The 20,188-nt window shown below is 48.0% G+C and overlaps 1 protein-coding gene across 1 annotated transcript in view; it reads right to left on the reverse strand.

Moving 5' to 3' along the window:
- LOC140384848 (sperm microtubule inner protein 8-like) overlaps positions 1-13,042 on the reverse strand; it is a 32,214-nt gene extending 19,172 nt beyond the window's left edge. The window contains exons 1-2 of the mRNA XM_072466801.1: positions 12,855-13,042; positions 164-225 (exon numbers count right to left, since the gene is read on the reverse strand). Of these exons, the coding sequence (XP_072322902.1) occupies positions 164-225; positions 12,855-12,924 (132 nt within the window). The 5' untranslated portion in view covers positions 12,925-13,042. The remainder of the gene's footprint in view (positions 1-163; positions 226-12,854) is intronic.
- Between the last annotated feature and the right edge of the window lie 7,146 nt (positions 13,043-20,188).

Genomic DNA, 20,188 nt, shown 5'->3' on the forward strand with positions numbered 1-20,188 from the left:
CGCTACTCCTGGGGGCCTGGTGACGCCGTCGTAAAACGCAACAGCGTTTACGACGGCGTCAACACCTAGCCTCAGGATCAGAGAATCCCGCCCTTTATTCTTCATGATTAACTGCTACTAACTTACTTCTGCTCAACATGGATTCAAAATTAAAATCACTCACCAGTGCTGCATGGTTTTGTTTAGGATGGTCAAATAGGGTAAAGGAAGTATTTGTGAAATCATCTAAACAAAAAACAAAAATAGAAATATTAATGCTGTGCCAAAATCAAAACTCAGAATGCTTGGTCCCAGACAATCTTCAACATCTACAAAGCATATTAAGAGGAACAAAGGATCCACTAACAGTTCAGTTAGTCCTGTGGCATCTTTTTACGTGAGAGCTACCTGCACTGAGGCAGGCACAGTGAAGGGAGTGAATTAAGCTTCAGTTACACCCCACTCTGTGCCAATTTAAACCACAGTGAGATGGTGTCACATCTTGGGGCTTCGGTATGTTTTTACAGTCTCCTGAGTTGTACTTCCATTCTGCATCGATGGACACCCACAAACACCATCTATTAACATTATACTGATGTTTTATCTGTCATCTTGGGTAGTCATTTTACTCTTGGGGGAGCAGAGTAAGTTTGCTGCTGTTTTCTATATTTTGGCTTAAGTTTCATCAAGCTAAATCTTAACATGTATATAATGTTCAGGCAATTGACATTTTGCTCACAGGGTACTTTGCACATTGTAACCATCTGATCTCTTAAATTCCTACAACACCAGGTTAAAGTCCAACAGGTTTGTTTCAAGTGCTCCGAAAGCTAGTGATTTGAAACAAACCTGTTGGACTTTAACCTGGTGTTGTAAGACTTCTTACTGTGCTCACCCCAGTCCAACACCGGCAGCTCCACATCTTAAATTCCTAACAGCTGTGGACTCTCCTTCGCCTGCACTTGGGGAAGGGCTTTGCCCAGGACTACAGGCTCATAAGATTGCCCTTTAAATATCTGACGTCCTTCATATTTGGTCATATTATTTTACGGAAGCCTGTTTTATGTCTTCTAGACATTTGAAAAACAGAACTGTATTTATGGGCAACTTTTGCTTTTTGAAGAGTGTGAATTCCCTTCCACTTCTGGCATCTGTTGCCAGTGCAAGGTTTTTCTGAGGCAAGTACGCACAGATTAGATACGAATCTCTGTTTTCTACACCAACAGCCCTTGAGGCTGATCACATATATTATGATCACAACTTCTGCTCAATGCAGCTACTCTGCAACAGCCGCGCATACAGTATCCTTTAAAGCACAGTCCTATCTGTTTGGGCTTGAAAAACAGAAAATGGTAGAAAAACTCTGGCAGCATCTGTGGAGAGAGAACCAGAGTTAATTTTCTAAGTCCAATATGACTCTTCTTTGATCCTTCCTCCTCTTACTCGCATTCCCCCCCGTTTCCTGAGGTATCTCCTCATTGCGTTCTCACAAAGCCCCTGGCTCCCTCTTTTGCCATCTCTACTTTGCCCTGCTGAGGATGCTATCTTCTCCTTCTCCAGTCTCTAAGCCTCTAGATGTTTGTCCCTCTCTCCATCAACCTCCCCAATTACACTGCTTCCTCTCTTCTCCATCCCACCTTTCCTCTTTCCCATCTTTCTCCTTCTCAGCTTTCCAGGGTTGCCAACTGTGATTAAATGTATTCCTGGAGGTTTCATCACATGACATTCCCCACACTCCAGCCATTTGTCAGCCAACACATCCATCCTCGTATTGTCAATAATTTTATATCTGGTGCAGAGAAATGTTCAAAGAATATAACAAAAAACACAATCTTTAAAAAAAATCTCTATGATTTCTCTCTAGGATTGCACAGAGAAGTGCCCTGAGTGCACCTTATGTAACGCCTGGAGAGTTAGATAAGGTGGTTAAGAAGGCATATGAGATACTTTCCTTTATTAGCCAAGGCAGATAATAAGAGCCATGGAGGTTATGATGGAGCTGTATAAAATGATCATTAGGCCACAGTTTGTGTGTCGTTCTGATCGCCACACTACAGGAAGGATATGATTGCACAAGGGAGGGTGCAGAAGAGATTCACTAGTATGTTGCCTTGGCTGGAGCGTTTCAGCTATGAAAAGAAGAGGCTGCCAAGGCTGGGGTTGTTTTCCTTCGAATAGAGAAAGCTGAGGGGGGACATGTCAAGTTGTACAAAATTCTGGGACATTGATATGATAGATGGGAAGAAGCGTTTCCCTTATGTTTCCCGCTGCCTCAGGAAGGTAGACAGCATTGTCAGAGACCCCTCCCACCCAGGCTTTGCCCTCTTCCAGATTTTTCCGTAAGGTGGAAGATACAGAAGTCTGAAGGCCCACAATTCCAGAGATAGGAACAGCTTCTGCCCCACAGCTACTAGACTCCTCAACGACTCTCCCTCGGACTGATCTGTTTGATGCCGCTTCTTTTCTACTTTGTCTTTTCTGGGCTCTGTTCCAATTATGGTAATGAGTGAATTTGCCTTCTTTCTATATTGTCTATGTCCGAATGCATAGAGTTGCCAGGTATCGAATGATACCACCACAAGTTTCAACCGACTATCGATCAAAGAGCCAAACACCTGTTAGTTAGTTCAAGGTCAAGGGTACTTTATTTACACACAATTAGTCATGCAACATAAACACTACTAGTTAACTACACCTATCAACTAAGACAACCTGTAGTTAACTTCGGGCACCCGGCTTAGGTCAGAAAACAGTGGCCGCTGTTCAATTCTAGATCTCTCGGGTTCGAAGGAGTAACTGCTGCTCAGCTAGGCTCATCCGTCTGGTAGTGGGCGTTGAACTTGGACTTGCTCCTGGTGTTGCTGCGATTGGCGATGGCCGTGACCGAGTTACCAAGGCCAAAAGAGAGCGAACATATGGCGAACTCTTCTTTTTATATTCAGGGGGATTTCACACTCTTTTGGGAGGTCCTTCGATTTGGACCTTACTAATTGGGTGATCCCTGATCACTCCGTTCGATTCCTTAGCCAATAAGTGGGCGGGGATATGGATGGCTGGGCGTGCCCAAGCGGTAACTGGCTCCATTGTTTGCGTTTCCCTTGAACAGGGAGTGGTGCCGAAGTGTCTGGGACTGACCCGGTTGCTTGAGTACCAGCCCTTTGTTTTGGTGAAGATGGGCCATCAAATGCTAATCGGCCCTATTACAATGCTAATTGGACGGAGTTTCGATACCGTCTGGACTTTTGCTGGCAAATATGCATTTCAGGCTCTGAGCCTGCCTGAGTCTTGGCTTGTCCATTTTACCCACCAGTCTTTGCGAGTTCCTCTGCACCTAGTTGGAAATGGCCATCCCAGATGGCTACACTCCGTCTTCTTGATCCTCAACTCGAAGCATGAAGGATCACAATACTGGGTCTTCTTTGTTCTCTTGAGATGCTGGGTACCCTTAACAAGGACAGGTTATACTCTACTCTGTCCTATGGGTCCAAAAACATTTACCTAATTTTCCCTAAACATCACATGTCTATGAATTTCTGCGGGGGCCATTTAACATTCAGTAAAAGGGGAACCTCTAACTGTCTCTAACCAGACTACACTCGCGCTGCTATTTACAATCAAAGAACTTATCTTACAATAAAAAAAAATCCGATAGCAGCATCACATTTCTTCTTATCGCTAACATTCATACACAAAAAATAAACTTTATTAACAAAACAACAACCGCGGAATTTATTAAAATGGGAAGGTTCAGAAAGAGTGTGGGGTTTGCTGGAGTCCGAGGAAAGGGGCTCTAAATGTGTATACTGGAGGGCGGGAGGCTCTCCTTCTCCATTTCCGCAATCTAATTGTCTGAATGACACTGTACAATATGGTTATCACTAGTAAGGTTTCCACTGTGTAGGACAGTGAATACCACTTGACGAGGTTCTCACACCATGTGGGGGTATCGGTGGCTGGGTGTGAGCGTAGTATAGTATCCGGTCTGGGGGTGTTGTGTTGAGTGGTTGTGTTTGGGGCCTGTGTGGTGAGGGGGTAGAAGTGGGTAACCCGTGCAACTGGACTGTTCCAGCGACGATCATGATGCCAATCATCAGGGTCGTCATCAGCTTATTTGGGTTTTCCTTCGCCGTTGAGTGTCTTTGTATCTTTCTAAGGGAACAAGCATAGTATCTGTTATAATTGTGTTGTTTAACATCGCGTATGTCCGTCTGTGTCTCCTTAACGTCAATTTTCACATTATAATCGTCACTACATGTGACTCCCTCATATTTTTTTTTCAAACAACCATTTGCGGAGACAAGACATCCGAAAAAATTCTGTGTCACAGCGCCAGCACTCTCGCAGCCTGTGGTCAATAGGCTGAGTGGGCGGACAATTTCTCCGTCCTCTGCAAACTTGTTTTTCCAACCAAGTGTTTCTGACATGTAAATAGTATGTGGGGGAAAAGCAATCGAAGCCGAAAAGTTGTGGCGAAAAGCATTCTTTAAACTACAGGACGAGAAAAAAAAACAGGAAAAGAGTTTCGAAAACAAGTATCCGAATGGGGTGGTGCGTATGATCCATGGCAGGGCAAGAATGGGTGGGATCCCCTGGTAGGGCGGTGACCAGTGCCGTTGCTCCACTACCCGAGCTTGGCTGACCAAATGTATGGGGGGTCCCCAGGCAGGGCGGGGATCAGTGCCGTTACTCCACTGCCTGAGTGACCTTCCAAGAGTGGTAAGACTTTGCAACTATATGGGTTCCAGACAAACTTGTTTCACTAACTGCCATGTGGAGTCAGACGAGTAATTATAAGCTGCATCAAAAAATTTGGTGTGAAGTCGAAAGAATAAACTGTGTCAAGAAATTTGGTGAGATCGACACAAATAGTCGCACAAAGAACAAACATTCAACATTTAAAAATAACAAACTAAAGAAAGAAAAGCAGGCAGGCTCCATCAGGGTCCAGGACACCGTAAATCTCCATCGGTTCCTGACTCTCATCATCTGGACACCTCAAGATTCCATTTCAAAAAGATTTGCAAAGGGGTTACCATGGTGGGAGTCAGACTCGGAGTTGTCACCATCTCCCGGGTGCCAAACTCTTCCATGGAGTTTGCGTGCTAACGTGGTGTGTGCCGATGTGGGGTCCATTTCGTCATTCCTCATCAAGCAACAGGAATTGTCACGGTGCCAGTGCTTCATAGTCCGTAAGGAGGTTGCAAGATGGCGGTCGCTATCGTCGGGTGGCGGGTCAGGTTACAGAGTTGACAAATAAATAGTTTCAAAGAGGCTGAGCGTATCATGGTCGGGGTCTCTGGGCCTGTAGTGACTGGGGCCTGGTTCGTGGGATCTTTGTTTGGGTCTCTCAGGGGCTTCAGTAGTGCTGTCGCTGTCGCTAGCAGCCGAATCAAGCGTCAGGGTGAAATTTGATTCTGGGGCGTGGTCAAGGCCGTGTCTGTGGACACGCTGCTGCTGCTGGGGGAGGGGGAACTCGGGTTGTCAGTGGGCGCGGGTCCTCATTGTCTGCCATCACCAATGAGAGGTGGTGCGAGTGGCTGCACTGAGGTCCATAAACCTTAAGCTGATTTACATGGAACCATCCTGATTTTCCGTTTGGAAACGTGATTTTGTAAACCGAGGGGCTTATTTTGTCCGAGATTGAATAGGGTCCTGCAAATTTAGGGGAGAGGAATGAGCTAGGGTTGTATAAGGTGATCATTACCTGCTGTCCGACTGTATACTCCGTCGGGTGTACTGTCTTATCAAAGCAGGGCTTTCTCTGCTTTCGTTTAGAGCCTAGTCGAACAGCTGCAACGAGCTGTGCTGCTTTAATATTCTCTACCATGTGCTGGACTGCTTTCTCATGGGTCAGGGCGGTGACTGCAGGGTTGGCCAAATCAAGTCCGAATAAGTTTTCAGTACCCTTCATGGATCATCTGGTCATGAGGGTATGGGGGGTATATCCTGTTGAGCTCGACACTGTGTTCCTAATAAACATCAGTGCGAATGGGAGCACTGTGTCCCATGTTGTGTTGTGCTGCTGCACCATTTTCCGAAGTGTGACCTTTAGCGTCCGATTCATGCGCTCCACAATGCCGCTGGACTGCGGGTGATAGGCAATGTGGAACTTTTGTTTAATCCCAAATCTCATCATTAAATTTTTCATGACCCTTCCTGTAAAGTGGGAACCTTGGTCCGACTCAATACTGTGGGGGAGTCCACATCTCGTAAAAATCAGTTCTGTTAAGATCTTTGCAGTGGCCTTGGCTGTGTTTGTTCTCGATGGGAACGCTTCGACCCATTTCGTAAATGTGTCTATCACCACTAACACATACTTGTATCCATTTCTGCAGGGGGGAGGGGGCCAATATAATCCAATTGAAGGTTTGTCCACGGGCCAATTACAGGGTGGGTGTGTCATAGTTGGGCTTTTTTCTCATACCTATCGGGGTTGTTTTGAGCACAAATTAAATAGTTTTCAACGTAGTGGGACACGTCTGTTTTCATATCAGGCCACCAACAGAGGGGTCTGAGGTGGGCAAGGGTGGATTCAATCCCTTGGTGTCCATGTCCATCATGGAACTTACAAATTATCTCATTCCTGTCCTGGGTGGGGTCTACATAAATGCCATCTTTTAAAACGATTCCCTCATGGTCCGTCAAAGAATTTCTCAACTTTTCATAGGGAGCAGGGAAGTTTCCTTTTAAAATCTCCTTTAATGCTTTGTCTTCCTTTTGTGCCTGGGCTAGGTCTTGGATGTTGGTCTGTGAGACCTGAACTGCGTGTACTGGGGCACTCTCGGGGGGTTGCCAAAAGTGGCCATGTCGTGAGCCTGCCTTCGCTAGGGCATCAGCTTTCACATTACCGGGTGGGGAGGAGCGATGGTGACTTCTTACTTTGACGATGCCATATTTCCTGCCTTTAGCTGTCTGGAGGATATGTTTGACCAATGGCGCTGAGGGTAGAGGTTTTCCGTCGGCGGAAATAAATCCTCTCGATTCCCACAGGGGTAGGAATTCCTTTAGGCTGTTGCAGACGTACAAACTGTCTGAATATATGTCTGCAGGGGTCGGGAATGAATCGGGGTGCTGGACAATGTAAGCAATGGCCGCTAACTCAGCTGCCTGCGAACCTAAGTGTCCAGGCAACTTTAAAGCTATCTCTTCTAAAGCGTGTCCCTGCGCGTCCTCTACATAAATACCACAGCCTGTTATCCTTTTTCCCTCAAGGACTGTGGAGGAGTCATCTACATAAATTCTCAGTGTTTTGTCTGTGGGCTGGGGTACGATACCTGTCTTTCCTGGTACCGACTTGGGAACAAAGGGGTCTGTACTGTGCGTTGGGGCTATGATCTTGCACTCATGTGGAGTTCCTGTATAATGCAAATTATCGGCCAGAAACGTGTGCGTTTTTGTCCGTTTTGCTGTGATGTCACATCCCTGTAGGAGTAGGGTCCATCGCGCTGCTCGAATTTGGCTTACTGTGCCATCTTTTAGTCTGCCGTCCAATAAAAATTGTGTCGGGGTGTGCTCGGTCAAAATGGTTACTGGGTTGAGTCCGGTTATGTACGAGAAGTACAGTACCGCCCAGAAAACTGCGAATAGGCGCCTCTCGCAGGCCTAAAATCCTTGTTTGATCGGATCTAAGACTCGTGAGGCATAGGCTACAGGTCCCAGACAATCGTGCGATCTGTGGTCGCTACCTCTATCGCATACGGGGAGTGGGGATTTGGGGCCTGCAAAGCGGGGGCTGTGCTCAGGGCGCGTTTCAATGAATCCACGGTATCCGTGTGCTGTGGAAGCCATTTCCATGGGGCCTGTTTCTTTAGTAGGTTGGAAAGTTTGGCTGCTTTTGTGGCGAATCCATCTATATGGTTCCAACAGTATCCTACCAGTCCTAAAAATGACCGGAGTGCTGTAACGTTTTGGGGCAAGGGCAAATTTACAATGGAATCAATTTGTTTGAGTTCTATTTCACGCTTCTCATGCGTGATGACCGTACCTAAATAAGTGACCTTTTCCTGAAGGATTTGGGCTTTCTCGGGGTTAATTTTGCATCCAATCGTTGTAAGGAGTTCTAATAATTCAGAAAGAAGCGAGATGTGCTCTTCCTTGGTGTCAGTCTGTAGGAGCAAGTCATCCACATACTGAACAAGGCATTCAGGGCGAGAAAATTTAGATAATCCGTTTGCCAATTGTCTGTGGATAATGGAAGGAGATTTGTGGAAGGCACGATCACGTGTACTGCTGCCCCTGGAAGGTAAACGCAAATTTATACTTGCATGCTTTGTCCAGTGGTATGGACCAAAAGCCATTACTGATGTCTAATACCGAAAAAAAATTTCAACTGGAGTCCCTGTCTCAACATGGTCTCGGGACTTGTGGCAATGGTGGGGGCTGCTAGGGGGATCACTTTGTTTAATTCTCTGTAGTTGATGGTGAGTCGCCATGAGACATCAGATTTTCTTACTGGCCAAATCGGGGCATTATTTGTCGATGCAACGGGTCAAATCACGCCTTGATTTAATAAACTTTGAATTACCTTGGCTATCTCTCCCTCAGCTTGCTGGGGGAAGCCGTACTGTTTCTGGGGCTTGGGATCGGGACCTGTAATATTTACTACACCTGGGATTTTGCCGCGGTCGTGCTTGTGCTGGGTAAATGCTGTCTTATGTCATTTCAAGACCTCTCTAACCGCTTTGTCTGTGGTAATGATTTGTGGATCAAACCAGTACTCTTCTACTGGGTTGATTCTATGAGCATAGTCTCCTACTATGAGCGAGGCGGGGGCTCACGCTGCTCTAGCCATTTTCCATATGCATCGGTTAACTGGGTCGAATGAAAGGTATTGTGTACTCATGAAATCGATACCTAGGATGTGTTCTGCTGCCTGGGGCAAGTCTACTAAAACAACCAAATGTTTTGTCCTAATATTACCGAGCTGTACGCCCACAGGGGCTGTGATGTGTCCCTGTTGGAGGTCACCTGTAAAGCCACTAAGGGTAATGGTATCTGTAGTGGGCCATATCTCTTTCTGGAACATGATGGAGGAGTTCAACGTGGTTCGGGACCCTCCTGTGGCCCAAAGGAACTCTACCGGGTGTCCCCGGACTGTGCCTGCGACTACCGGTCTTCCGGACCTATCCCAAAGGGTATCGCAGACCCAAGTTGGGGAGCCCAAACACCGTCAATCGGTGTCACTCGTGGCCGAATTATCTGGTCGGGCGCTAATGCTGTGAATGGGTCGGGTATTGTTCCTGGGGGGGGGGGCGTTTGGGTGCTGATTCCTTTGCTGCTTCGGGGGGGGGCTTGATATTCTCGGGCGTAATGTCCTTTCTGTCTGCAATTTTAGCATTCCTGTGTCTTGGGGTGTTGCTCTGTACCTCTGCCTTCATTGTCCCATGCGGGGTCTTGGTGTGCCCTTACTGGATTCATTGTGGCATCTACTCTCTCATGCTCTGTCTTTTCCTGTACAGACTGTTCCCAAGCTCTGGACAATCGTTTCAGAACCCACACTTCATTGTGTGCTGGGTCTGAGGGGTCGTAAATGGCACATGCCTTCTGTCCTGCCTCTGTGGCATGGGATACTAACGTGCGGGTCCATTTGGCCGTATTGTCTGCTGATAAATAGGCGTGGGCTAACTCACTGAATACAGCAATAAAATGGATCCAAAGGCATCCAGCAAACGCTGTTGGATGCTCTCCCTTTTTCTGCCTGCACCGGTTGAGTCCGTCGACCGGATCTCCCCTGTTATATCCTATGGCGTCAAAAATGGCTGTTTTCATTTCTTGGAGGCTACCGCCTCCTACATTTTGTGGGTCAGGGAGAGCTGAACTAACTGAGGTATCTAAGCACATAACTATGAGCTTAACCTGTTCCAGCTTGTCTAAACCATTCATGAGGGTTTGTTGTTTTACTAACTCGAAAAAGTGATGGGGGACTGATGTGGGGTGGAAAGTATCTATCTTCTCGTGGGCATCTTGTAACTGGGTGATCGATAATGGGGTGGTGTACATGAAATCGGGTTGGCCTTCCGTGGTAACCCTGCGCTGTGTGGTGATGGGGTTCATTGGGTTGGGGCTGCCTGTGCAGTCGGTGGTGCGGGTGCTTTCCTTTTCGGGGCCGGGGGGGCTCTATTTTGATTTTCGGTCTCGCTTACGTACCGTTGGGCCGTTTCACTGAGTTCCTGCCAATCTGGGCCTTCTTCCTGGTCTAGCTGTGGAGCAAAGGTGTCTCTAAACCCATTTTGAACTGATAGCAGGGATTGCAACCTTGCAATTTGCTGCCTGCATTTGGCATGGCCCACCGAACTCTGCCTCTTTTCCGTGGTGGAACTGTGGAGCGCTCGGAGGGCTGCTTTTAGGTCCTCGCACTGTTTCTTTCGCTGTTGTACCTGATTCTCTGTCTCTTCTCTCACCAATACAGCACGTTGTGTGTCCTGGTAGGCCTTATCATATTGGATTTGGAAGCTGCTAAGGTGGGCGAGACAAGATTGATATGCCCTCTTGAAATCATCCATTTCCTTGTCCTTCACTGAAAACTGCTCCCGGAGCTGTACATTTAACTTCTCGCATTCACTTAAATCTCCCTCCCTACTTTTCTCCTTCTCCTCTAGCTGCTTGCGGAGCGTCCTCACGACCTCCTCTGTGCCTCGCAATTGTGCCAGACAGGACACGATTGCCATCGGCTTACGAACCTTAGTCAAACTCTTTTATGGATCTCGGTCAGGCTGTCCCACCAAGTCTGTCCTATGCTGCCAGGACCTGTCTCTTCATTTGCGCAAACCTCAGACCATATGGGCCATCTTTCCCCCTTTAGGTATCTTCTAATTTCCTCTTCCCATACGGGACACTGTTCTGATCTATTGGTCGCTGCGACCACGGGCTCTTGTGGATGCATAAGGCATTCCATTGCCTTCATGGCCATACCTACAAATGCTTCTGTCTCTTACCGGGAATTTGGAACAAGGGGAATAAAGCGGTGGTGCAAACTCGGGTATGGCATAAGCTATTTTCCGGTTTACGCAACTCCCGAAAGTTTCACGCAACAAAATCTATTGAGTTTATCTTATCTCCCTTTGTTAGTACGCATGCAAATTACACACTTCCGAATTCTGGAGGGTTGATCGATACTGGTATCGCTTGTGTTTTTTTTTACTTTGCCAATTTGGATTCTAATTCAAATGCTTTTCTGGGTTCTCTCGGAGTGACACAGTCACTTCTGGGTCGAGTCCCATCAGATGTCGCCAATAACTGTTGCCGCTTCTTTTCTACTCTGTCTTTTCTGGGCTCTGTTCCAATTATGGCAATCAGTGAATTTGCCTTCTTTCTATATTGTCTATGTCCAAATGCTTAGAGTCGGCAGGTATCGAATGATACCACCACAAGTTTCAACCTGCTAGCGATCAAAGAGCCAAACACCAGTTGTCAGTGCAAAGTCAAGGGTACTTTATTTACACACAATTAGTCATGCAACATAAACACTACTAGTTAACTACACCTATCAACTAAGACAACCTGTAGTTAACTTCAAGCACCCGGCTTAGGTCAGAAAACAGTGTCCGCTGTTCAATTCTGAATCTCTCGGGTTCGAAGGAGTAACTGCTGCTCAGCTGGGCTCATCCGTCTGGTAGTGGGCGTTGAACTTGGACTCGCTCCTGGTGTTGCTGCGATTGACGATGGCCGTGACCGGGGTACCAAGGCCAAAAGAGAGCGAACATATGGCAAACTCTTTTTATATTCAGGGGGTTTTCGCACTCTTTTGGGCGGACCTTCGATTTGGACCTTACTAATTGGGTGATCCCTGATCACTCCGTTCGATTCCTTAGCCAATACATGGGCGGGGATATGGATGGCTGGGCGTGCCCAAGCGGTCACTGGCTCCGTTGTTTGTGTTTCCCTTGAACAGGGAGTGGTGCCGAAGTGTCTGGGACTGACCCGGTTGCTTGAGTACCAGTCCTTTGTTTTGGTGAAGATGGGCCATCAAATGCTAATCGGCCCTATTACAATGCTAATTGGACGGAGTTTCGATACCGTCTGGACTTTTGCTGGCAAATATGCATTTCAGGCTCTGAGCCTGCCTGAGTCTTGGCTTGTCCATTTTACCCACCAGTCTTTGCGAGTTCCTCTGCACCTAGTTGGAAGTGGCCATCCCAGATGGCTACATGTTCCCTGTAAGACCACTATTCACGATGCCCTATGCTGCTCTTGCGCTCTTGCTCATGTATTGCTTTGTTTGGCCTGTGTTCTGCACTGTAACCAATCACTGTTTGTTGATGTACCATTTGTCAATGTACTCTGTCGATTATTCTTTTGTCTACTTTGTACGTACTGTGCACGTTGCCTTGGCCGCAGAAAAATACTTTTCACTGTACTTCGGTACATGTGACAATAAATATTCATGAATCAATCAATCAGGGGTCAAGAACCAAGGGGCATAGATTTAAGGTAAGGGTCAGGAGATTTAGAGGGGATTTGAGGAAAACCTTTCACCAAGAGGATGATGGAAATCTGGGAATCACTGCCTGAAAGGGTGGCAGGATCCCTCGGAACTTTTAAGAAGCATTTAGAGGAGCACTTTAAACACTACAGCATACAAGGTTCTGACCAAGTGCTGGAAAATGGGATTAGAATAGATAGGTGCTTAATGACTGGTGCCCACAGGATGGGCCGAAGGGCCTCTTTTTGTGCTGTAAAACTCTGTGGAGACTGCAGGTTAATCCTGGAGGGTTGGCAACGCTACTTGAGCTTCCCCTCCTTCTCCCCTTCTACTCTCCTTTTCCTTCTCCCCTCCTCTCCCTTGTGTACCTTCCTTCTTTCCTCCTTTTCCAGATCCTCCTCTCTCTCTCTCTCTGGGCTGTCCTGCCTTTCTCACCGGCTCCAGCCTCTGTTACCTGTGCTGCACGTGGTTGTGTTCCGGCAGTGATCGCCCGGCAGCTTTCTCGCTTCATCGTCCATTTGCATGCGGCGTAGGGAGGGCAGGTCAGGCCGATACAGGCCTGTTTTCCGGGCGGCCAGGCTAACCCGCCACGGAGGTGTCGGTGCCCCTGGCCCCTCGTACTCATGTACCTCCTTTTTTTGCATCTGGATGCACGGCCGTGTCCAGGTTCTGAGCCGAACATCTACTCACTCATCACCTCCACTGAGTTGTATCCAAGGAGCCTCATAGTTACTTAGCAACCGAGTAGCCCTCACTGTTACCTCGTTGGTGACCCTGTTCATTTAACAGGCAGCCGAGAATCTGAATTTCTCAACCTAAAAGAATATCCAAGTTTTTCAATTAGTAGCTCCTCCAATTCATTTTTATGTTTAATTTCAGATTTCACCAGTTAATAATTAATTTTTCAGCAGGGCCTTCCAAACTTTCGTCCTCTGCTAACTGGAAGGACAAGAGCAGCAGATCTGCGGAGACACCACCACCAGCAAGTTCCCCTCCAAGCCACATGTCATCTTGACTTGGAACTATATTGTCCTTCCTTTGCTGTGGCTGGGTCAAAATCCTGGAATCTGTTTGTAACAGCACTGTGAATGCACTTACACCATATGGACTTCAAGGAGACAGCTCACCACCACCGCCTCGAGGGCAACTCATGATTAGTGGCAAATGCTGGTCACCCACATCCAGTTAATGTCTACAAATATCAAAGCAGTCACAGAAGAGACAGACATGAACAAACACACAGGGTGCGATTTAATGCTCCAAAAAGAGTCCCGTTTTGGGCGCATATAGTGGGGTGTTTCTCAGCGCCTGCAACGCTGAGAACGACCCTGCTCTCAAACGGGACGCAGCTTTTTCTGGCCTCGGTCAAGAATGCCCCATAGAGGCCGCACTTACCTCATTTCCTGTATTGACTAGCCAAACTAAGCTCATCAGTGCAGGAAGAGATCGGACACCACTTTTAAATGCCACCCCGATCTCTTGACCTCCCTCGGACTCTCAACCGTGACCCCTGGACTCCCTCCCACCCACGCCCCCCAACTTACCTCTTAAGGGGTCCTCGAGCGTCCTCTCACTCCACCTATTGAGGGCAGGGCACCCCGGGGCCCAATCTCTGACACCCGAGCCTGGCACCCTGTCAATGCCAAGCTGGCAGTGCCAAGGTGGCAGTGCCAGGGTACCACCCTACCCAGAGCCAGACCATCCAAGGGTCTCCGATGGTCTGGGAGAGCCCCCCAGGTGCCGTTATGCCTGGTACACGATTGTGTGGACCAGTGCGCTAAAAGATGGCATGGTGAGGCCTCCCAGGCCCGGCCGTTTTTTACGAGCACTGCCATAATTTTTGTGAAAAATATTTTAATTCAAATTTTAACAATTAAACAAATAACACACATATCATTTACAAAATAAAACCAACCCAAGTAAACCAAAACCCCAGGCTCCACCCCCCCCCCCACCCCACCCCCCCCACCCCCAAGAGGCCTCTCGCGAGATTTAATGGCCTCGCTGTGTCACCTTGTCAGGCGCAACAAGGCCGTTCGATCGTGCCCACAGACACACACACAGGGACACTGATGGGACACACAGGAGAGACAGACATACAGACAGACACAGAAGCAAAATATTGCAGATTCTGGAAGCAAGAACAGAAAATGCTGGAAATTGACTCAGAGCCCCATGACAACTCTTCTTCATGTCCCACTTCCTGGAAGGACTGTATCACATTCTCAACCTCTGGCACATCTATTCCGACGATGCATCCTTCCATATTAGTGCTTCTGACATGTACCTCTTTATCCACAGTCAAGGAATTCTTTCCCTACCATGGTTGACAGTGTCCATGACCGTGTCAATTGTATTTCAAGCACTTCTGCTCTCATCACTTCCCCACTCCCCCAGAACCATGATAGAATTCCCCTTGCTCTTATTTTCCACCTCACCAGCATTCATTTTAAATGAATCAACTGTCATCATTTTTGCCTCTTCCAGTGTGATGTTGCTGGTGGCCTCAGCTGCTGGTATGGGTACCGGCATGTGGTGCAGGGTGTGGGTTCGGCTGCCTTCCGAGTGGAGCGGGGAATATTCGGCGGAATTCTCCGGCTGAGATTCTCCGAGTCTCCACGCCGCATTCGCATCGGGTGCGGGGGCAGAGAATGGAGAATGGGACCCGCGACGCCTTCCCGCGATTCTCTGGCGACCGGAGAATCGCCGCCAGTCGGCGCGCGGTCGACGCGGTGCGGGTCAGGGGCCGTTGAAAGAGGCCCCCGCGGCGATCCTCCGCCGGCAACTGACCGAGTTCCTGCGTGGTTCATGTATGGTTCCACCCGGCGGGAGCTCGGAGTCGCGGCTGCGGTGGCCATCCTACTGGGGGGGTGGGGAGATCAGTCACCGGGGGTGGGGTGGTCCTCCATGAGTTGCAGTTCCCCGTGTGCCAACCCGCCCCCCCCCAACGCCACCCCCAAAGCACCCTCACCCTATACCACCCCCACAACACCTTTACCCCCACACCACCCGCACCCTCACCCCCATACCACCTTCACTCTACACCACCCTCACACCACCACCCCCCCCCTCCCACCCACAAGCCCACCCCCACTCCCCCTGGCCTGCGGTCTAATCATCCGTCTTGTCTTGGGTCTTACAGAACCTGCTGGAGAAGGGGCGGGTCCATCCACCGTCGCCTGCCCCCAGCCAGTGCCACAGCCAGAGCCCCGCTATAAGCCGAGCAGCGATGGAAGCAGCTCAGACACCAGCCCTCCGCCCGAGACTCAGGAGACCCCGGAGCTCAGGCTGGAAGCTGACACTGACTTCCCATGACAGCTATCTGTAAGACCCTCCACCATCCCAGAGACAACCACCTCGGTTGGGCATGTTAGTGAAGAGGCTCCTGGGACACTATCTGGTGCCCTCCACACAGCTGCTCCGTACAGCAGGTGGAGGTAGGAACTCCCAAGGGGGCGGATGGTCTGAGGCCAGGCCGACCCCAGGGACTAGCTGCCGTCCAGACGGGTTTCAGGTTTCAGGAACGGACAGTCCCATAGATTGTGGAGATACAGATACAGTCGCAAAGCCAGGGACGACATGAGGGGTGTCGACGAGCATCCCGCACCAGCAGGTGCAGTTAGAGGAGTCCACATTTGGTAGCTCCCACTCACTCCAAGGCCGCCACCGGAATTCATATTATAAAATATTTTAATTCATTAACAGGCTTAACACCACTATTTCCAATGCATTGACCCACCCAGCTGGCATGATGTAATGCTGCCGCGAATCACTACTGGTTTTCAAAAGCAAAAGTCATGTTGTGGTGACCATGCCGAGAGCACAGAGGTAAGTGGAGCTATCCCCGGGTGGTGAGGGACATTTGGGCACTGTCCCTTGGCACTGCAATGCCAACCTGATAGTGCCAACCTGTTGCATTTCCAGGGGTGAGCCCCATTGGAGGGGTTCCCCTTACGTGTAATCGGGGGGGGGGGGTGCCATGATGCCTGTGAGGGGGGCAGGCGATGCCCATTGTGGGGGCAGAGGGTAGTGCCCCAATGCTTGTGGGGAGGTCCTATGTGTCCATGGAAGGCTGGGGGGGAGTTCACTTCAAAAGCCCTTTAAAGAGAGCACTGCGATCTCTGTGGAGCCGGTGTTCCAGGTCTGTCAGGCCCCACCCTGCCAGAGTGACAGTGCAAACACGCCCCCAGATTCTCTGCACTGAGTGCCAGAAAATCTGGAGTATACTCGGTTGTGCAGCTGCAGAGATACACATTGGTTTTCAATCTGAATCTGACACTCTGACAAATTTCAGGAAAATTGTGTCCTGGGGTAACATGTTGCGGAACACCTCAGGTTAGTCCACAAGCTTGAGCCCCGAGCTTCTCGTTGCCTGGAATTTAAATTCTCCACTGTACTCCCACTCTTGCCTTTCTGCCCTTAGCCTCCTTCAATGTTGCAAGAAGCTCAATGCAGGTTTACAGCAGAGGACGTCATCTTTCGACTGGGCTCTTTACAGCCTTCCAGTCTGAACAATTTTAGATTATGAGCTTTGCCCCCATTTTTCTCTTTTCTTTGCAGGTTTTGTTTTTCTCTTTTGTTTCTTTTTTGCCCCATTACAACTCTCTTTGGCTTTGCACCTGGATGGATTTGTTTTGATCTCTCCCGCCCTTCACCTTTTCCCAGCCTCCTTTCTTTCACTTGTTTAAAATCTATGGCATTTCTAAATTTTCCCAGTTCCCATGAAAGGTCACAGGTCTGAAATGTTGGCTGGTATTCTTTGAAAGGGAAGTAGTCCTGCTGTCGGGAGTGAAAGCAGGACACAACCCTGAGTGAAAACGGGGTGGTGGTAATGGCCAATCAAGTGGACAGTGACCCACCACCCAGAGCTTTTAGCCCAATCAGAGGGCCAGAAGTTTGACAGCTTTGGCAGCACCACCTACTGAGGTGGCTCCATGCTGAGAAAGCCTCAAAGGCAGTGTGAGGTTTTTTATTTACCATGCTGGTGTCACACAGGCAGACCCCAGCAATTGAGGGGGGTGCACCTTCCAGTGGTGACGCCATAACCGTAAGGAAGGCCTGATGCCCCTCTGCGGACCATTGAACAACCAGATAAGATAGCCGCCACCGGGTATCTGCTAGGAGGCTGTCAGGGTTTATGAACCAGAGCGGACAACATGATGAGATAACTGACTACCAGGGAGAAGCAAAATACCCCAGAAATTCTGTTTTCAGCCTTGTGCCACTAATTTTAGACCTTCATTTAGTCACTCGAGCATAGAATTTGTAGGATTTCCTTCTTGAGCCGCCCTAGATCCACATTATTCTACTCCAGTGGAAGTTGGGAAAGTTCCGCAAGGCCACTTCCATGGGCACTTCTGTGATGCTCATTTATCAACATGACAGGGTGCATATAAAGACACATAAGGAGCATGAGCATGTTGCATTAAATCCTCCCCTCCCACTGTTCCAAAGTAACAAAGTCTCTTGGTTGAGAGTCTAACACTTTGTCCTATCACCAGCCATCCTTAGACTGGAATTTGCAATGAGGGAGCCATGACAGGAGCCCAAACCATAGTGCGGTGGCTACCAGGTCGCACTAACTGACTTTAAATGTTGAATTGGTGATCATTAAAGTAATAGCATCATAAGTGATAATTCCATTCACAATTTTTACTTGCCAGTAGCAGTAAGTTACACAAACTTAGTATTGAATTTGAATTGTTCACTCGGAGTTAAAAAAGTGACATTATTGTTCCTTCAAATTTAAATGGAGGGCCCTTGGTTCAGGACAACACCAAGGATGAAAAGAGTAAGCCAGAAACCAAAATAAACAACGTGAAGAGACAGCAAAAAATAACATCAAGTTTGTGATTCAAAAATATAGATTGCAAGAATAAGGAGATCAAAGACCTCCACAGTTTTGAGACTCGTCTTGAGTTTTGATTTGAGCACAGTGGGGAGGGGAAGGGGGCCAGTAGCATAGCTATTATAGAGGAACAGGAAATGAAAATTCAGAGCAGCATTCACCATAGCAGTACTGTATTATAACTTGGGCAGGGAGGAACAAGTCCACAATGGATAAAGGTTGGATGCTAGTGGATAGATGGCAACACTTTATCAGATGACAAGCTTTTCCTGTCAGGGCTGATGAAACAATGTTAGAAGAGCATCCACAAATAGAAGAGCAACGTTCTAAAACTAAACCGAGTTGGTGGTTGATGGTGAGGAAAGAATTGTTTGCAAGAAAAGTGGGAACTGACTTTCTTGGAGGCAGGCTAGGCAACTGAGGAGATATGGGCATTCCTTTTGATGTTACGTTTGGTGATAATGAGAGCAACATTGTCAATAGATGGAAGATAAACAGTGGTTCCATAAAAGATAAGAGCTGGTAGCTACTTTTTTTTTCAAAAGACGTGAAGAAATTACATTGTTGAATAAGGTCTAAAAATGTTTTCATTGCCCTAACTGCCTTAACTATTATTTTTTATGATTGGTTCATAGGATCTGAGCATCACTGGCTAGGCTAACATTGCCTCTGAGAAGGTGGTGATAAACCGTCCTTCTTGAACTGCTGCAGTCCATCTGGTGTAGGTACACCCACAGCACTGTTAGGAAGGCAGTTCAAGGGTTTGAATGCCGGGGGAGAAACAGCAAGACATTTGCAAGTGAAGATGGTCTGTAATGCTGGAGGCAGTTTGGGGGGGGGGGGGGGGGGGGGGGGTGAACTTGCAGCTGGTGGTGTTCCCTTATGTCTGCTACTCTTGTTCTTCTAGATTGTCGATGCTATGGAGTTTTTGATACCTTGGCAAGATGGTGCGGTGCATCTTGTAGATGTACAGTCACTGTCTGCCAGTGGTGGGAGTGAATGTTTAAGGTGGTGGATGGGGTGACGATCAAGCAGGTGGCTTTGTCCTGGATCATGTCAAAGTTTGTAAGTGTTGTTGGAGGTGAACATATCCAGGCAAGTGGGAAACCTTCCGTCACATGCTTACCTTCTGTCTGTTAGATGGTGGACTGGCTTTAGGCAGTCAGCAACTAGGTTACTCACCACAGAATTTCCAGCCTAAGACCTGCTCTTAAAACCACAGTATCTATATGGTTGGTCCAGTTCAGTTTCTGCTCAATGGTATCACCCATGATGTTGCAAGTAGGGTGATCCCATTGAGGAAGATGGTTAGATTCCATCTTGTTGGAGATTATCATTGCCTGGCATCTGTATGACACAAGTCTTACTTGCCACATATTATCCCAAGCTGAATGCTGTCCAATTTGGCTGCATGAAGGCACAAACTGCTTCATTACCTTAGCAGTTGTGAATTGAACTGAACATCATGTAATCATCAGCAAACATCCCCACTTCTGACCTTGTGATGGAGGGTAAAGTAATTGATGAATATGGTTGGGCCTAGGAGATCACCCTGAGGAACTACCACAATGATATCCTGGGGCTGAGATGATTGGCTGCCAACAACCACAACCAGCTTCCTTAATAGTATGTATGACTCCAACCAGAAAATTAACAGCAGCTGCAATCAGCTTGGAAAGTACTGATGTCAGCGTTTACAGGAGAGACAATGAAGGACAAGAGACTTCTTGTTGAAATATTTTTATTCTTTTATTAAAGATTTTGGTATTTTAACATTTAATTTTACTATTAAATTTAGAGTTCCCAATGCTTTTTTTTCCAATTAAGGGGCAATTTAGTGTGGCCAATCCACTTACCCTGCACATCTTTGGGTTGTGGGGGTGAGACCCACGCAGACACAAGTAGAATGTGCAAACTCCACATGGACAGTGACCCGGGGC

This window comes from Scyliorhinus torazame, chromosome 10 (assembly GCF_047496885.1).
Source record: "Scyliorhinus torazame isolate Kashiwa2021f chromosome 10, sScyTor2.1, whole genome shotgun sequence".
Taxonomy (NCBI): domain Eukaryota; kingdom Metazoa; phylum Chordata; class Chondrichthyes; order Carcharhiniformes; family Scyliorhinidae; genus Scyliorhinus; species Scyliorhinus torazame.